The 18,890-nt window shown below is 31.4% G+C and overlaps 1 protein-coding gene across 5 annotated transcripts; it reads left to right on the forward strand.

The window, feature by feature from the left end:
- The first annotated feature begins 1,683 nt into the window (after nt 1-1,683).
- Nucleotides 1,684-6,876, forward strand: LOC108332009 (uncharacterized). 5 transcript variants are annotated; one of them, XM_052876739.1, is made up of 10 exons: nt 1,684-2,096; nt 2,689-3,063; nt 3,177-4,643; nt 4,724-4,873; nt 4,943-5,086; nt 5,179-5,260; nt 5,392-5,458; nt 6,201-6,386; nt 6,471-6,531; nt 6,633-6,876. In XM_052876739.1, the coding sequence occupies exons 2-10, from the start codon at nt 2,967-2,969 to the stop codon at nt 6,812-6,814; spliced, it is 2,436 nt and encodes an 811-aa protein (XP_052732699.1). In that variant the 5' UTR covers nt 1,684-2,096; nt 2,689-2,966; the 3' UTR covers nt 6,815-6,876. The 5 variants fall into 5 exon arrangements, with proteins under 5 accessions (XP_052732699.1, XP_052732697.1, XP_052732696.1 ...); XM_052876737.1 differs by adding an exon at nt 2,464-2,568 and having other exon boundaries at nt 1,685-2,096; nt 4,724-5,086; XM_052876736.1 differs by having other exon boundaries at nt 1,685-2,145; nt 4,724-5,086.
- Nucleotides 6,877-18,890: the final 12,014 nt, after the last annotated feature.

Raw genomic sequence — 18,890 nt, forward strand, 5'->3', positions numbered from 1 at the left:
AGTAAATCCAATCGTATAGATTTTTTTATCGTAAATAATTATTTAAATTTTAAAAAATTGTTACTATAAAATTGAAAAATAATTTTTTATTTTGAATAATTATTTAAATTTTAAATATTATTTTTATTAAAATAATAAAATTGAAGAATTTTTTTTTAGAAAATATGAACACTAAAAGAGTAAAGTATAGACAAAGATAATAATAATAATAATAAAATATTATTTATAAGAAAACATAGACAATATAACAAGAAAATGTGGACACCCATTTGGATGTGATGTATTTTCACTACTGTATGTGTCAACTTTTTCTACAGTTAAACTTTATTAAATTTTGAAATAACTTTTCATAATTAAAATGAAAAATATTAATTAAAAATAAAATATTTTTTTATAAATAGTAGTTATAAAAGTAAACAATTTATATATTTTATTATTTAAATTTGTTTTTTATTATAAATAATTATTTGAATTTAAAAAGAACAGTTATTAAAATAATAAAATTGAAAAATAATTTTTTTAGTAATTATTTGAATTTAAAAAACTGGTTTTTATAAAGGTAAAATTAAAAAAATAGTGTTTATTTAAATTTTAAGAATTAATAATTTAAAGGGTAAAATTGAAAAAGAATTGTGGACACCAAAAAATGAATCCAATGATATATAGGTTTTTTTGTTATGAATAAGTATTTAAATTAAAAAAAAAATAGTTAAATTGATTGTTTTTATTTTCTATATTTATTTGAATTTAAAAATATGTTATTAAATGATAGAATTAAAAAAAATTAAAAAAATTGAACACTACAAAAGTTAATTTCCTTTATTAGCTGTATAAATTATGATTAATGACTAGTGGAAACATATTCGCCATAGGTGTTAACTTTTCTTTCTTGTTATAGTAAAAGTTTTATTACACTATAATTTGATTACTAATTTTTAAAATAAAAATATCAAAAGGTTATAAAATACATTTTATATAAAGATAATTATATAAAAAATCCGTTATCATGTTAGTGCAAATAATTTTTTTATTGTGTAAATGATTTTTTTAAAATAAGTATTTATTTGAATTAAAACTTTTTCTACAAATGAATAGCTAAAAATATTTTGTTTATTTGTTTTGAATAATTATTTAAGTTGAAAACAAGTAGTTACAAATAAGATGAAACTAAAACAAATTGTTTATATAAAACTAAATTTTCTTTATTAATAGTACTAGTACTTATTCACTTTTTTTAATGATAGTAAAAATTAATAAAATTATTATAATTATTGTATTATTTATTATAATTATAAAATTTAATATAAATAATTTTTATAATTTTATTATAAATAATTTGTACTTATTTTGTAGATAAATTTGTAATAAAAAATGGTTAAGCTTAAAAAAATAAAAAAATAATAATTAAATTTAAAAATATTACTTAGAAAAGTAAAATTAATAAAATATTTATTTTAATTTAAAAGTATATTTAAAGGATATAATTAAAAAATAAATATAGAAACAAAAATGAGAAATCTAATTATATATAGATATAGATATATTAATAATGTAAATATAAATAAACTGAAAATAAAATTGTATACATAAAAGAATAAATATTCTTTATTAATAGTATAAATAGATATAGAGAATCTATCTTCTAAGATCTAAGTTATTTTATTGTAATAGAAATGACCTACAGAGGACATGTTTCCACTACTATAAAGAGGTTTTTTTCTTTTTTTTTGTAGGTTTTTTTTGTTGTTCTGAGAAAAAAGTTCAGAGGACCACCGTGTCGTTTTTTTCCCTCCAAAATATATGATTGATGGGTAGCTTGCACCGGCACCGGTTATCCCTAATAAAAATGAAAATTGTAATAAGCTTTGTTAAAATGCATAAAATGTTGCGTGTGATTGGGTAACACCTTTATAAGATCCCTAATTGCTGCTTTAGTTGCTGTTTAAGAACCACAACAGACTAAATCCTCCGTGGTCACTGTAACCTTCTCAAACCCTAAAATTGTAAAGTTCGCTTCCATTCATCAAATCCACCGCCGCTGGTTCAACACAAAACCCGTCTCTCTTTTTGTTGCTGCGTTTTGAAGCTGAATCGAGGTTTCTTTTGTCAATCACTCTCTCGCTCTTCATTTTTCAATGACACTCTGTATGAATCTGAGCCCTCTTTTTATTAGTTGTTGTGTTTTCATTTTCAGCAGGAAGAAGGGTTGCTAGTTTGTTTCATCTTATTTTGTTTTATGTAAACAGTGGAAATAAAAAAGAAAAGATGTTCATGTGAAACTCAGTAGGAGAGTAGTTGTGTGCAGTTAATTATGGATTCGTAATAATGACAAAAAAAATATCTCTTTTGTATAATGTTTTTTGGGTTTCTGTGTATGTAAAGTTTCTGTTTTGGCTATTCAGTTGTCATTTCTTGGTGGGGATTGGTCAATGTATGACAAAGTTTTTAAAAATGAATCTGCAGTTTTGATTTTGGCAGCAGTGCCAAGGATTTTGGGCACCTGGAAAACTGCATGGCGGTTACAGTTGTGTTCAAACATTTTTTCTGTAATTTCCTGCAGTATCATAGGTGGAGTTGAAACCACAACAGCCGCCTCAATTTAAAACTTTGTTTAGAACACCATTTGGAGTTCTCAAACTCTGTTTGGCTGTTTTTGGCTGATCTCGTGTTCACTGACTATTCTTGCAGGTTTTTAGGGTAAGTGACTGAAAGAGGCTTTGGCAATAGATTGGAATATAGGTTAGATTCAATAGGTACATTCAATTAGAAAAATTAAAGCTTATTGTAAGATATATAGAGACAAAGAAACGAGGATTTTCTGGGTGGTTATGTAACATATATTTAGACATATAGAAAGGTGCTTTTGCGGGGTGATCTTAGATTATCACTATTAGTTTGCAGTGTATTTGGAGCCTCTGCATCTTTCTTGTCTAGGAGGTGTTTTTCCATTTTGGGATCCGGGATTGATGGATGTAGTAAATGATTTTCATATGGGAGGTTCAACCAGTACAGAGGATGTAAATTTGTCACAGAAGCGGAAAACCCCGAAAAGGAAGAAACAAGGTAATGCTGTTGAGTATGAAGATCCTGATTTTCACTGGATAATTCTTCACCAAAGATGGATGCTACTATAAATTACTCATTGTCTAATATCTTAACTTGCTAAATAATTGTAGAATTTAATTCGACAAAGCAGAATGAGAAGAGCAAACGGAAGAAGACAACACATAATCCTATTGAAGGCAATAATAGCGGTTGTGGCACTTCAGAGAATACTTTTTCACCAAAAGCTTCTGTTCCTGCATTGGATATGCAGTCAGGACATCCAATTCAATGTTTTTCCACTGATCCAATAACAAGTCAATCTTGTGAGGAAGTGGGTTTTCGTCAAGGAGGTCACGAAGAAAAGGAGCAGAAGATGATAAATGCAACTGCAGAAAAAGCTTCCTCACCTGCATTGGATATGCTGTCAGGACATCCAATTCAATGTCTTTCCACTGATCCAATAACAAGTCAATCTTGTGAGGAAATGGATTTTTATCAGGGAGATCAAGAAGAAAAGGAGCAGAAGATGATAAGTACAACTGCAGCAAAAGCTTCCATACCTGCATATGATATGCTGTCAGGAAATCCAATTCAATGTTTTTCCACTGATACAATAACAAGTCAGTCTTGTGAGGAAGTGGCTTTTTGTCTGGGAGATCATGAAGAAAAGGAGCAAAAGATGAGCAAAACAACTGCAGCTAAAGCTTCCACTCCTGCATTGGATATGCTGTCAGGACATCCAATTCAATGTTTTTCCACTGATCCAATAACAGGTCAATCTTGTGAGGAAGTGGGTTTTTGTCTGGGAGATCGTGAACAAAAGGAGAAAAAGATGATCAATACAACTGCAGCAAAAGCTTCCTCCCCTGCATTGGATTTGCTCTCGGGACGTCCAATTCAACGCTTTTCCACTGATCCAATAACATGTGAATCTTGTGAGGAAGTGGGTTTTTGTCAGGGAGATCATGAAGAAAAGGAACAGAAGACAATGGATACAACTGCAGAAAAGCAGCATAACGTTTCAGAAGTAAGCTGCAACCACACTTCTGTTGCAGCAAGTCCGGAGCCTTTTTCGAAAGAGTGTGTGCCAGAAGTTGTAAAATTGAGTACTGAGCATAGCATAAATGATAACATTTCCAACCCGGAGGATAAGAATAGTTTTGTAAATGATACAAGTATGATGAAGGAAGATGTTGATGACCCAGCACATTATGAATTGTCCGATATAAACATGTGTTATAAAGCCTGTACAAGGAGACAAATGGTTGATGCTGATTGTAGGAGAAGCAGTGGTGACCATAGTCCTGAAAGTGCTAACAAGGAACCGACTTTTCAGGATCATGACAAGGATCATTCACACCAATTTTCTGATGGATCATTGAGAGTTGGCTTGATGGATGGAGAAACAAAACTTTCATTTGATCAAGTTACCTCACATAGTGGAGCTGCAGCTGAGGAAATAAAGTTGAGCACTGACATCATTGATGAGCAAAGATTTATTACTACTTCTGTTGTAGACATTCCTGTGGAGCATCTCGAAGCGGATGGTAGACAACAGGATGATACAGAGATTACAAGAAGCAATCTGTGTTGTGCAGGTGATGTTTCTGATTTAAGATTAGACATGGTAAGATATGATCATGTAAAGATTTTATAATTCTCATTGTTGGTTTTGCAGGTGAGCAAATAGAGTTGAACACCGACAACATTGATGAGGAAAGGTCTATGCCTGCCTCATCTGCAGTTGGCATTCATGCGGAGCAAGTTGAAACTAATGGTAGACAGCTAGATCATGCGGAGATTACAAGAAATGATATGTGTTGTGCAGGTGATGTTTCTGATTTAAGCTTAGACACAGTGAGAGATGGTCATTTAAAGATTTCACAATTCTCACTAGACAGAAGTGGTTTGGGGAACCCAAAGAAGAAGCTTCTCATCCTTGATGTGAATGGACTGCTTGCTGATTTTGTCAGTATCCATGACACTAGAACAAGGTATAGGCGAGAACGAGAGCCAGATTTTATACTGAAAGGGAGAAAAGGTAACATGGTCAAATATCTGGTTTCCTCATTTCAAATTTCATATTTTGGTCTAGGTTGAATCTGAGTGCCATGTTATTTTTTCCTTTTGCAGTCTACAAGAGGCCCTTTTTCGAGAATTTTCTACAGTTTTGCTTGGACAGATTTCATGTAGGAGTATGGTCTTCTAGAGCCAAGTATTTTCCATTCTATGACTTTTTTTTTATTATTTTAACCTAGGCTTGAGTTGCAATCAAAGGCTTTCCGAATTGTATTTAAGAAAAAGAAAAGTGGTGTTACATTTTTTTTACTTTGCCACTATTGGCAGGTGCAATGTTGATGAAGCAATCAAATTTCTTATGGGGAAATCTGCATCCAAACTTCTCTTTTGTTGGGTAATCTGATCTATAACTCTTTTTGTATCTTTTAGTATTATTTTAGGGGCTTTTCGTAAGGTATATAAGTCTGCAATAAATAATTTATTTTCCTCCAACCTAGTCTTAGGAATTAGGTACATCTTCTATCTAGGTGTACTCTATTACAATTTTACTCTATATGGTCTTTTGTTTTATGTGGGCCAGATGTGGAAGGGTTATTTGGATTGATTTGTAATTCCCTGCATATCGAATTAAATAGGAAATTTTGTTAATCAAAACAAATTGTTAATTTAAAAAATTGCTGTCTGTCACCTATTTAATTTTTCTCATTTAATATCGTGTGTCTCTGCAGTACGGCTTGTTATATTTTTGCTTCCTGACTGACTCCTATGCCTTCTCTTCTGCAGGCTTTTCCATATCATTAGTTTTATGTTTTAATTATCAGTACCCAAAAAGAGCGTACATTGGCGGCATTTAAATATATGGAGTTATTACATGATATTTTAATAAATGTCAATCAACAAGAAAATTATATTGCACTGCCAGCCTTTTAATTATGGTTGTCTTTTGTGAGTGTGTATGGATTTTGGTTTAGGCAAAGTGGATGCAGTGGTATTGTAAATCATAATTACATTAGTAAGATAGCTTGTGTTTCATCATTATAAATGCAGTTTTAGCCTGTAAATGGCTACTGTTATCTTCATTCCTTCTTGTAATTTCTCTAGACGCTATTAATCTTTTTGTATAATGTGATGTGCAGAATCAGTCCCACTGTACTACAACTGAATTCACTACTGTTGAGGATTTACACAAGCCCCTTGTGTTGAAGGAACTTAGAAAATTGTGGGAAAAGGAAGAAGCCGATCTACCATGGGAGAAGGGAGAGTTTAACGAGTCCAACACATTATTATTGGATGACTCCCCTTACAAGGCACTAATGAATCCTGTAAGCTCTCTTCTTTTGTCTTCCTTTTATGCAGTAAGCTTTAATTTCTGCTGTTGTCATTTCAACCTTGCAATTTATTTTCAGATGCATTCAGCTATATTTCCTTATTCTTACCGATACTTCTACACCAGAGACTCAGAATTAGGTAGGACAGTGTTCTGCTCATCTTCCTCTCCAGTATAACACATGTACCATTTTTCAAATAACAAATGCTTTAATGATACTGATGTGAAATTGTGTTGACAGGACCAGAAGGTGATCTTCGGATTTATCTAGAAGGGTTGGCTTTAGCTGAGAATGTAAGAAAGTACGTGTCAGAAAATCCTTTTGGGCAACGGCCGATAAGAGAAGCAAATCCATCATGGGGTTACTACCGTAGAGTTATAGAATCAGTTCAAAAGAAGCGATCAGGCACTGCATTTGTTTAATCACTCTGATGAATGAAATGACGTTCAGTTTTGATTTAAAATAGATCAGTTTTGTTTACTTACTACTTAAGCCAGAATGACTAGCAGCAGGGCATATAGTTCAATTGTTTTCATCATTTTTTTACCTTCTTGGAACGTTTTTGGTTTGCCGTTGGAAATCACTGACCACTGAACTCCAGTTTAGAGCTGTTCAAAATTGATTATTATGTAAAACTTGGATTAACAGAATAAACTAGAGTCTCATTTGAAGCCACTTAAGGTGGCATTTGGGTCCTCAAAAAGAATATGCAAGTCTATTAGGTATTATTTCCTTCTTCCATACATATCCTTTTTGGACAAGGGAGCTAGTTGATTATAAAATGATTTTGAAAGTTAAATAAATTAAAATAAAATGATATTTAATGACTGAAATTTATTTAAAGCTTTAGAGGAGATTTCAGTCCATAGTAGTCATTGACTTCTTCAATAATTCTTCATTCTCATCATCAAACCCTCAGGAAGCTTTTATTTTGGGTTTAGACTTTCCCTTAAAATTCAGGTTCAACTCTTGGATACTTCATTCTTCTTCTCTGCAAGGAATTCAAGTTGAAAGTTCTTCCACCACCGATTAATGTTAATTGATCCCTGCATTAAGAAAAAAACAATGATATCCAAAGGCATCAACTCTATTCTTAGTAGCTGTAGTTTTTGGATGGTTTAGATTAATTCTAAAAAAAAGAAAGTATTTCCAATAACATTTCAAATCTAAAATTAAGAACAGAGATTCCATCATTATCAGTGGACTATGTTTCCAACATATGGAATTTGGTTTATCAAGTGTTGTGTATCTTTGTCGCTTGCTCAATGGAATTTGGTTTTTAGATTCCATTTCTCTTTGGACCACATTTGCTCATTGTGGTGAAAATCTGCACTCAACTCCAACTTCCTGCACGACGAATCAATTGTCTTGACTTCTTCTACTGTAACCAACCCCCATAAATTTCAATTCACTTCTCCTCCCAATGCAAATATTCTAAATTCAAAGTTTTTAAGAGCTCTTTTTTCATACAAGTCACTTAAGTTTGATAAGTCATGTTGTATATCAAAAGGTTACCAATCAAAAAGTTGTGTATCTATTAACTTGAACATACACAGACGCACAATAACTTGTTTAAGATCTTACCATATCTTCAAAAGGATTTACAACAACTATTTTCCTTTCTATATATATATATATATATATATTTAAATAAGATCTCTTTGAGGAAAAAATGTTTACAATAACAATTATGACAAGAACATTAAAGTTCTTATATTCTTTATCAATCCTTTTGTCTTAGTTTGTGATCTTTTGTCTTAGTTTGTGAGTAAGAAAGTTGTTGTGTTCATTAGAAACTTAAAACATTGTTTTTCATCTTATATTCATCTTAAGACGTTATGTTATTCTTTTTTAGTAAACAAAACATGTGATCATTAATATCATAGTTACTCTTTTTTAATGAATGAAACATGTTATCGATGATATCATAATCTGTGTAAACAAAATATTTAGCCAAAAATAATTTAGTTCATTCATGTTTTATCGAAAAGATTACATATTTAAATAATACTTGATGTTTAATTAAAAGTTGTTACATTCAAAATAATGTTGTGTTTGATTGAACCGATCACAATTACATAAATAATATTTCATATTTAACTAGAATAACTTTGTTCTAAATAAAACTTTATATCTTTAATAGAAAGTTATTATAAATAATACTCTATGCTTAATTAGATTGAAATAAATAATAAAAACTATAAAGTTATATAGCTTTATGAGAGAGTCACTTTGTATTTGACATATCTCTCAATTTTTTTTCTAAATGGATATTTTGGATCTTGATTTATCCATAAACTAATTGTGAGAGTAATTGTTTAGAAAAATTGGAGTCAATAACACAGAATAAAATAACTCTGAGACGTGATAGAAAGTTAAATCATGGAATCAAATCAACCAACAACTTTGGTTTAGTTTTTCCTATACTCAAACTATAAAAAGCAAAAGAAGTTGAACGAACAATTTAGTCAGCTTTTATTTAATTTGTAGTCCTACTTTACTTCAAATCCAAGATTGAACCTAAAATATCCCAATTTACTTTTCACTTTCACAGCCTTAAAAATCTAAAGGTAAAGTAAAGTTCAAATTTCCCAATATGCCATCGTGCACTCCAACAAGATCAAAATCTTCCTCGTTGGCTTAAATTTTTTTAAAAAACAGAAACAAAATTAATCTTTCCATAAACTAAAACTAATATAGACATAAGTTAATTTGTAAAAACATTTTTTGCAATTCAAAAAAAAATCATTTTAACTTACAAAAAATACTATTTCGTTTTTTCTATTTATTTTATTTTTAATTATTTTTTCATCATCATAGATTTTTTTTTTCAATTTCATTCTAATATTTTGATCATTTTGACTTTATTCGAAATTTTAAAAAAATTAATATAATTATTTTCGTTAAATTAATGATGAGGGCATCATTATAATGACATATATGATTCCATACACATATCATATGTCAATTTTATTCCTAATCAATAAATAAACCTCGAGTGATTAAGTATCATTAGTTGTATTACAAACATGGCATTATATATCATTATAACAAAATCATTGTCAACTTGACAAAACAAACTACATCACATTGTAACTTGTTTTCTAAAAGGATAAAATTAAAAAGTCATTATAACAAAAACAAGTATATATTATTAAGCATTTATAGAGTTGTTCAAACCCTATTCTTCTATTGAGCATGCACATTGTTTTGTTGAAAAAAAAAATGAAGTTTTTGAGTTGAAGGCATAGGCATAGCTATAGGATGTTTTTGTATAGTTGATTGAGGTGAATCTAATAGTGTAAAGAGATGATGATTAGAAGTGGGGATGCTTGGTTCCAAAAAGGAAAAGCATAATGTGGCAATGAAGTAGGGTTTTGGGTAATGTTAGAATGAGGATGGGTTAGTGATGATTGGTTTAGGTTAGTTGGTTGTGCCTGAAACACTCCAACATGTCACATGTGCCTTCCTTAACTTTGTGATGTGGGGTTCTTTTGCTAGCTATGCTTAACCCTCTTTGTCCCCAAATATCATTATCACTTTCAATTCCTACCCACATAATTCCATGCAATCATATATACATCTCTTCATGCACATACATTCCAATAATTCAAATCAATCCTTCTCCAAATCTATACTTATCATTTCATTTTTCCAACATGCCTCATCTTCTTCCTAACAGCTGGACTCTTTTCATCCACCCAGAGAATTTTTTTTTATTAAGAATTTAAATGTATGATAAAGTAATAAGAGAGTTGAAACATATACTATAAAAAAAATACATTTAATTATTGTCTTAAAGTTTTGAATTAAAAATAATATTAATTCGATTTAACTTAAATTGAATCTTTCTGGTAAATTTTTCTTTGAGAAACCATCCAAAATAAATAATAAAATGAAAATAAAAAATATTGAATAATTTGTTTAGGCTTGTGTTATTTAAGAAATTGATGAAGGACTCAAATGGGTTGTGAGCAGTACACTCCGTCCAACATATCCTATAAACATACTTTCTACTGAGAAATGTATATTTTGGGAACTAAAATGATTGAAAATAGAAATGAAAAACATATTTCGCTCTCCAAAAATAGATTTAGAAAGAAAATATATTTTATCCATCCACTTTAATTATATGTTTTGATGCAAGCCAAATTAATCTGATGTTATTTTTTAATCAGTAAGTATTTTATTTAAGTGTGTTCTCAAATACTTGAGAATGGTAGAGATTAAAAAATTTAATATTAATGAGTTATAAATTTATAAATAAGTGTATGTTGAGATCGAAAAATTATTTTTAATTCAAATCGTTAAAATAATACATGAATATTTGTTTTATTAAAATATATTTTTGTCTCATTTATTTTTAATTTATGAGACTTTTTATTATTATCTAACACTCTTAAATTTATAATTAAATTCTTAACCTTTATCCAATAATCTAAAACTCTCCTATGATGGAACTTAGAGGCACACCCACTAATAATTTATGAGATGGATGATAGAAAAGTTATGAATAAATGCAAATGCTAACAAACCAAAATTCCAATCCATTAGAAAGCATGTTTATAGATAATATGAACACGTTTTAAAATACTATAAGGTGATATTTCATTTTTTGTTTATACAAGTTAATTTTCAACTTTTTTTTCTTGATCTTTTTCTAGTATCAGTTGCATGTTAACATTATTCCACTAGTATGTATCTTTTTAGTCATTACAAATCTCTACTGACCAGTGATCATAACAGTATGTCTTGATTGTTCTTATGATATTTCTATATGTAGATAAAGTATCTTACAAGATGGGAGAAGTTTTGTTAGTTAGGGTCTTGTGAGTTGTTGGATCAGGTAAGAGAAACTAGTTGTTTTAGTGTGGGTGAGTTTGATAAATCTAATGTTTTACATGTTGATGATTGTTTTGTGCTTTATTGTTTTTGCTTGCTTTTGTGTGATTGAAAGAGTTTATAATCTGAGTAATTGGACAAATTGGTACAAGTTTAAAATTGTTTTGAACCAATGCATTAAGAAAAAAGTACCAATTTGATCAATTAACAAGTTCAAATTTTCTCAAAAACACAAAATGCAATTGTTGATATCTGGTATAATGTTAAGGGATGACAGACTAACCCTGAACACTAGCCTTGTTGTACAAGTCTAACAACATTTTAGCTCCAACCCACTAAGCGTTGTATTTTGTGAATGCTTTGGTGTTGTGGTTAAAGGACACCGTTGAGCGCAACTTTTGTACTGTATGTCTAAAGCATTTTAGCTCTAGGACGTTAAGCGACAGAAAGCACCTGAGCGTAAACTTTTGCGAGAAGAATGATGTTGAGCGTCAGTGTTGTCGTTGAGCACCACTCTTTGAGAAAGGTTTAGGGTTGAGCGCCACATCTAAACGACAATTTATATCATTGGATATGTTTTCTTCTTTGATTGTTTGATGATAGGGTGTGGGCATGTAGTGATGGTGATGAAGGAATTTCAATGTGAAATTCTTTGTGGTGATGAATTTAAAGTATGAATTGACATATGAGATTCAGTAAGAGGATATTTTAACACTTTAATAATCATTTACACTTAGAGTAGAATGTATTATGTTGTGAAAAGTAGGAGAATGTCTTAGTCTATGGATATTGTTTGGTCCTAGGAGCAAAGAGAATTAACCTTGTGCATGGTCGGGTGATAACTCCTTGAGGCTATGGCTCTGTAGAACTTAGAAACCACCACAAGTGCACACCTTTAATGAGTTTCTATGTCAAGAGCATGTATCCGAATATGAAGTTTAGCGTCAACTGTTTGTATGTGTTACCAATAAGGAGTATTGGTAAATCTTGAAGAAATTTGTTTTGATGATGCTGCAAGAAGTTTTAGTTGAAGAAGATATTAGAATTAGTTAAAAGCAATTTGTAGAAATTAAATGTAGTAGGAAATTCTTGTAAACTTTGTAAACTTGCATTTTTAACTGCAATAATCGATTATGGAATGGCAATAATCGATTATCACAGAGTCATACAGGAATAATCGATTATCACATCATATAATCGATTATCACTTTTTTGTAAACCCCATAACGGACACAAATAATCGATTATCACTTTTGATAATCGATTATCAGTGGCAGTTGGGAGATGCCTTTTCAGTTTTTGACCCTGCACGAAACTAGGCTTATAAATAGAGGTCTTCACAGCTCTTAGAAAGAACTTTTCAATTGAGAGTATTAGAGCTTTGTGCCTAAGGGAAGCTCTCTGTGAGTGAAAAGGATCTATGCCATTTTGAGAATACAGTTTGTCTGAGGAAGTTCTCAAAGTGATAGAGTGCTCTTGTCTGGTCTTGTGAATAGGAGAAGCTCGCGTTTTGTGTGTCAAAGGTTGGAGCGGTTCTCTTCAAGTTGGCTGAGCAGGTTCTTCCGTTCGTTTGTCGAAGGAATGTGTTTTCTATTCTTTGCTTATTTTGATTATCTGATTGTAATCTGCAAACTATATTTTTAGTGAAAAAGGTTAATCACTATTTATAGTGATTAACGACTGGACGTAGAATCTTTTGATTCGAACCAGGATAAAAATTCTGTGTTGATTTTCTTGATCCCTAAAACTCTTAGCACATCAACTGTTCGATAAAAGTTCGCTAAGAAAATCAATTTTTGAAACCGACTATTTTAACTTGTGTTGTGATCGTTACACGCTTTCCGCTATCTATATTTTATTCCGCTGCGCAACTCTATAACGGTACCGATTGTTCCAACAATTGGTATCAGAGCTTGCTTTGATAGTTTTTCAAATTTTTCGAAAATGGGCGGTCATAACCAAGTTTATGCTGAGGGTGCTTCTATTGATAGACCTCCTTTGTTTACGGGGGAAAATTATGCGTTTTGGAAAATTAGAATGCAAATATTTTTGGAGTCTATTGACAGGGGTATTTGGGAAGTTGTTATGAATGGACCAATTGTTCCCACTATTTTTGTAAATGATATGCAGGTAGAAAAACCCTTTTTACAGTGGACTATGGATGAAAATAGAATGGCACAATATGATGTTAGGGCTAGGAACATAATTTTATCTGCACTAACCCTTGATGATTTTTTCAAAGTTTCTGTTTATGAAAGTGCTCAGGAAATGTGGGAATTTTTAAGAGTCACTCATGATAAAGTCACAGATGTTGTTAAGTTGACGTTGTTCGATTCAAGCTCCTCAAGCTCAAACAATTCAAATGAGCAAGAAAATCTATGCTTAATGGCCAACAATGAATCATCTAAAAGCCAACTCTTGAAGAAAAAGAAGGACAATCAAGGCTCCTCATCAAGCTTTAAATGTTATGGATGTGGTGAAAAAGGCCATATAAAAGCCGTTTGTCCAATTATCAAGAAAATTCACAAAAAGAAGAAGGTCCACATTGCTTGGGTTGATAATGACTCAAGTAGTTCAAGTGATTCTGATGAAGAAGCAAACTTGTGTTTGATGGTAAATACTGATGATACTGCAAGCCAAGTAAGTTGTTCTAATTCTGAATCTAGTGAATTTGATTTGCAAAAAGCTTTTCTTGAATTGCTTGATGAATCTGAAAAATTGAATGCTGCTCATAAAAATTTGAAAAAGGAATTTAAACAATTGCAAATTAAATATGAGAAGGCATTAGATGAGGAAGTAAGTTTGAGAAATAAAATTTGCAACTTGGAAATGAAAGAGTCTTCAAATGTTGAACATCCTGTTGAATGTCTTTCATGTAAGAGTCATATGCTTGATATTGATATTCTTGAAAATCTTCTTGAAGTTGCAACTGGAAATAATAATGTTGAAATGCCTATAACTGTTAAAAAGGTTTATAGAAACAAAAGTGTTTTTAAAAGTAAGAACCAAATTAAAAGAACTCGTAGGGTATGGGTTGAAAAAGGAACTGTGTCTTATAGAAACCCAAATGTTGTCACATGCTTTTATTGTATGAAAAAGGGGCACACTTCGAACAAATGTAGATTTAAACATTTTGATGTTCCAAATGGAAAATATGCTTGGATTCCTGTTATAAAGTAAATTGTTTCTAACCTCAAAGGACCCAAATGAGATTATGGGGACCAAAACTCTATTGTTTTGTTTTGCAGGTTAATTTTTCAAAAGGAAAAGAAGACTCTATGGTATCCTGGTATTTTTTAAAGAGCTTTGAAATAATTTATGAATGTTAGATGTGTCTTAGGTTGAAAATTTGGCCCAAATTTGTGTTTTTCGGAAATTAGCGTAAATAATCGATTACCAAGGGTAATAATCGATTATCTCATCCTCAAAATTTGGATTTTGACAATTTGGCTCTCAAATAATCGATTATTTAAAGTAATAATCGATTATCTTAAGTCACAACGTAAAAAAAAAAAAAAAAAAAAAAAAAAAAAAAACTTTTTTTAAAATTTTTTAAGGAATCTGTCTTTGATTTTTAAAGGGAATATTACTTTTAGGGGAGTAATTTTTAATGAATTAAAAGGACCCAAATTCTTTTTAAGTTAACAAATTTAGGGGGAGTATAAAGATTAGATGTTTTTCTAATTATGATAAAAAATGGGGAAATCTATTTTTGATTGACATATTATGGGATAACTGGTATTTATATAAGGGGGAGATATATGAGTTTGTTAGATATCTTTTTTTATCTCTATTATGGATTAATTAATATTGTTTGTACTTCTTAATTAGAGTTGAATTTCTGTTGTTCTTATATTCCATGAGGTATTCTGTTCTTTCATGTTCTGAAATTTCAATTTTATTTCTGTTTTGAAATGCATCAATTCTTTTGTTGAGGGGGAGAAAATTTTGAGGGGGAGTTTTTTCCACTTTTTTACTTTTTGCTTATGATCAAAAAGGGGGAGAAAACTTCTAATTTAAGTAGTGCAGTTATTACTAACATGTTTGTAAGTATGAAATCTGTGCAGGAAATTAGAAATGCTTTTAACAAGAAGATATTTTTGATCATCATCAAAAAGGGGGAGATTGTTACCAATAAGGAGTATTGGTAAATCTTGAAGAAATTTGTTTTGATGATGCTGCAAGAAGTTTTAGTTGAAGAAGATATTAGAATTAGTTAAAAGCAATTTGTAGAAATTAAATGTAGTAGGAAATTCTTGTAAACTTTGTAAACTTGCATTTTTAACTGCAATAATCGATTATGGAATGGCAATAATCGATTATCACAGAGTCATACAGGAATAATCGATTATCACATCATATAATCGATTATCACTTTTTTGTAAACCCCATAACGGACACAAATAATCGATTATCACTTTTGATAATCGATTATCAGTGGCAGTTGGGAGATGTCTTTTCAGTTTTTGACCCTGCACGAAACTAGGCTTATAAATAGAGGTCTTCACAGCTCTTAGAAAGAACTTTTCAATTGAGAGTATTAGAGCTTTGTGCCTAAGGGAAGCTCTCTGTGAGTGAAAAGGATCTATGCCATTTTGAGAATACAGTTTGTCTGAGGAAGTTCTCAAAGTGATAGAGTGCTCTTGTCTGGTCTTGTGAATAGGAGAAGCTCGCGTTTTGTGTGTCAAAGGTCGGAGCGGTTCTCTTCAAGTTGGCTGAGCAGGTTCTTCCGTTCGTTTGTCGAAGGAAGGTGTTTTCTATTCTTTGCTTATTTTGATTATCTGATTGTAATCTGCAAACTATATTTTTAGTGAAAAAGGTTAATCACTATTTATAGTGATTAACGACTGGACGTAGAATCTTTTGATTCGAACCAGGATAAAAATTCTGTGTTGATTTTCTTGATCCCTAAAACTCTTAGCACATCAACTGTTCGATAAAAGTTCGCTAAGAAAATCAATTTTTGAAACCGACTATTTTAACTTGTGTTGTGATCGTTACACGCTTTCCGCTATCTATATTTTATTCCGCTGCGCAACTCTATAACGGTACCGATTGTTCCAACAGTATGTACCTACATGATTTATTTAATCCATGCTTAGCTTATATTTGATGATTTAATTATCTTAAGATAATTATTTTGCATACTAGCATACCTTGTTGTTTCTTTTGTATTTTTGTGTTTTATTTATTTTTGTTGTGATGATCACTTCACAGTGTGAACAGATGAAGAGTTAGATAATGATATGCCTTAAGATAATTATACAACTTTGTTCATAGACTAACTATATGAGTTAACAATACACATTAAATGAATGTGTCTGTAACATCCCAAAATATAGTGTTTAACCATATTGTAGTTATCACATAATTAGTATGATAGAACAATTATATCTATAATATAAAGTCTAACTTACAGTCATCCAAAATAACCATAAAATTTTAAACTTTATTTACAAGCGGATAAACCAACACTATCTATAAAGCTAATATAAAACAAATTTACTCAGCAACATCTCCGCCATCAAGAGCCTGCTCCACTGAAAGCTCCTCACCCTCTGCTCACACCTACAGGATGATCATTGTAAAGAAGAAAACACCACAACATACAAAACACAAGTACAAACAATAGGGTAAGCTAGTTTAAATAAAAGAACAATCATTATATTCATCAACTATGTTATATACACTCACACATAATTATTCACCAACAAAAGACACTTTATGCATGACACTACAATGACTTGATTGTCCGGACTTAGAATGATTGCCAAACTATGGCGGGTTATGCACTTGTGGTGGCTTCTACTTCTTTGCAAAACCATTGTCAATGGGTTCCACCCTACCACACTCACAAGGTTAGTCTGTTATGGGCCTTGGGGCATACTGGAAGCCCCCAAGACTAAGACCTCCTGTTACTCCTCATGACATGGATCAATCCTCTCTACATGAGAATGAAAGACCATTGGAGTTTCAGGATAACCCCCAAGACTGAGCTCCTGCATTCATTCTAAACATACTTGAATCTCACCAAGAGAATTCACTTTGGAACTTACTTTCACCACTTTGAATAAAAACTCATAACTTTGATACTCATATAACTCAATACACATCCATACATAAATCACAATGAAGCAAAACATCATTCAAATCAATCAAGGACAAAGAAAGAAAGAAAAAAAACTAAAACCTAGAAGTTCTCTCGCATAGTGAACCAACTTGCTATGCGAATACACAATAATACCTCCAAACTCCAAACCACTCACTCAGCGACCCGCTTACTAAGCGAATAAACTCACAGTTCTCTCAAACCTTAACCTCTCGCTCAACTACTCTACTTGTTGTGTGAATCCCCTAGACAGTGGTCAAGACCCCCCATGCACTCACTTTGCGACACGGCTCGCTAGGCGAATAAAACTCCCAATGATCCCAGACTCCAACCTCTCGCTTAGCGGCACAACTCACTAGGCGAATCTCCTAGACAATGGTCTAGACTCTCAACCACTCGCTGAGTGACTCCACTCGCTCAGCGAGTCTGCATAATTCTGCAGCACCAAACTGCAGAATTATGAATATGCACCCAATTGACCAATTGAAAATACTTTTCCCAACTTCTAATCCTCCTAGATCGTGTTGTGGACTTAATTAGACTTGAACAATTGTTTCTAAACCTTACTAACCTCATTCTAAAGTATTTCCTAATCGCATTAAGTTTCAAAATCTAACAACCTCAACCTTTGGACCTAATTTGCATTCTACCACTTTTAGCACTGTTTTAAGCAACTTAGGAACTCAAGCAAGTCCTATTTGGCTTACCAAAGCTATCCCAACGGACCAATTGAGCATTTAACCTCTAATTCACATTTTCACTACTCCACTTCCTCAAAACTAACCTTAAACCATTACAATGTGATTCTATTCACAGCCAACTAAAATTATCACAAATTTATAACATTTCATATAGCCAATAATCGATCAAACATCATTCAATTCAGTTTATTATCACAGTTCATTAATGCACACTCACAACAGTCAAATTGTACATGATACATTTACTCTAAAAACTTAAATTTAGTTCAGTCAACACAATAAACGTAGAATAATCTCACATACATACTAAATCACTAATTAAAACCATAATCTAGCTTTCCTTACCTCAGTGTAAATCTGCACAGCTCTAGAAAACCCCAAATGATGTTTGCACCGCAAGAAAACTCTAGAAAAACCTACAAATCACCAATTAGTGATAGGAAACAACCGTTGGAACCTAAATTGAGATAAGAATCAAGAGAAGGAGACTCTAATCTCATGCAAAGACCGATTCTTTGTATGATCACAGATTAAGAAAAAGCTAAGAAACGAGAACGAAACTGTCAATACCCAATTTCGTCCGGGTAAATATAATTCATCACAAAAATAAATAAAAAAAAAACATAAAAAAAACCAAAATGAAAAATACTATTTATTTTACTTTTTGCACCCCCAAATTTTCTTTTAAACACTTAATCCAATGGCCCAAAATAATCTCTTACTTTTTTACTTCCTCATCACCTCTTTTCTCTTATTAGACCCCACTCTCCACATCACCATCCACGTCACCCTCCACATCTCATTCCACATCATCTACCTTTTCCATTTACTTTTTCCACATCATTT

The sequence above is a fragment of the Vigna angularis genome, chromosome 4, assembly GCF_016808095.1.
Source record: "Vigna angularis cultivar LongXiaoDou No.4 chromosome 4, ASM1680809v1, whole genome shotgun sequence".
Taxonomy (NCBI): Eukaryota; Viridiplantae; Streptophyta; class Magnoliopsida; order Fabales; family Fabaceae; genus Vigna; species Vigna angularis.

Bases quoted from the DNA above. Each gene is read 5' to 3' on its own strand.
- LOC108332009 (XM_052876736.1), top strand. From the start codon at position 2,967: ATGGATGTAGTAAATGATTTTCATATGGGAGGTTCAACCAGTACAGAG. The intron at 4,644-4,723 runs GTGATGTTTCTG...TTGGTTTTGCAG, and splicing joins AAGCAATCTGTGTTGTGCAG to GTGAGCAAATAGAGTTGAAC. The intron at 5,087-5,178 runs GTAACATGGTCA...TTCCTTTTGCAG, and splicing joins TATACTGAAAGGGAGAAAAG to TCTACAAGAGGCCCTTTTTC.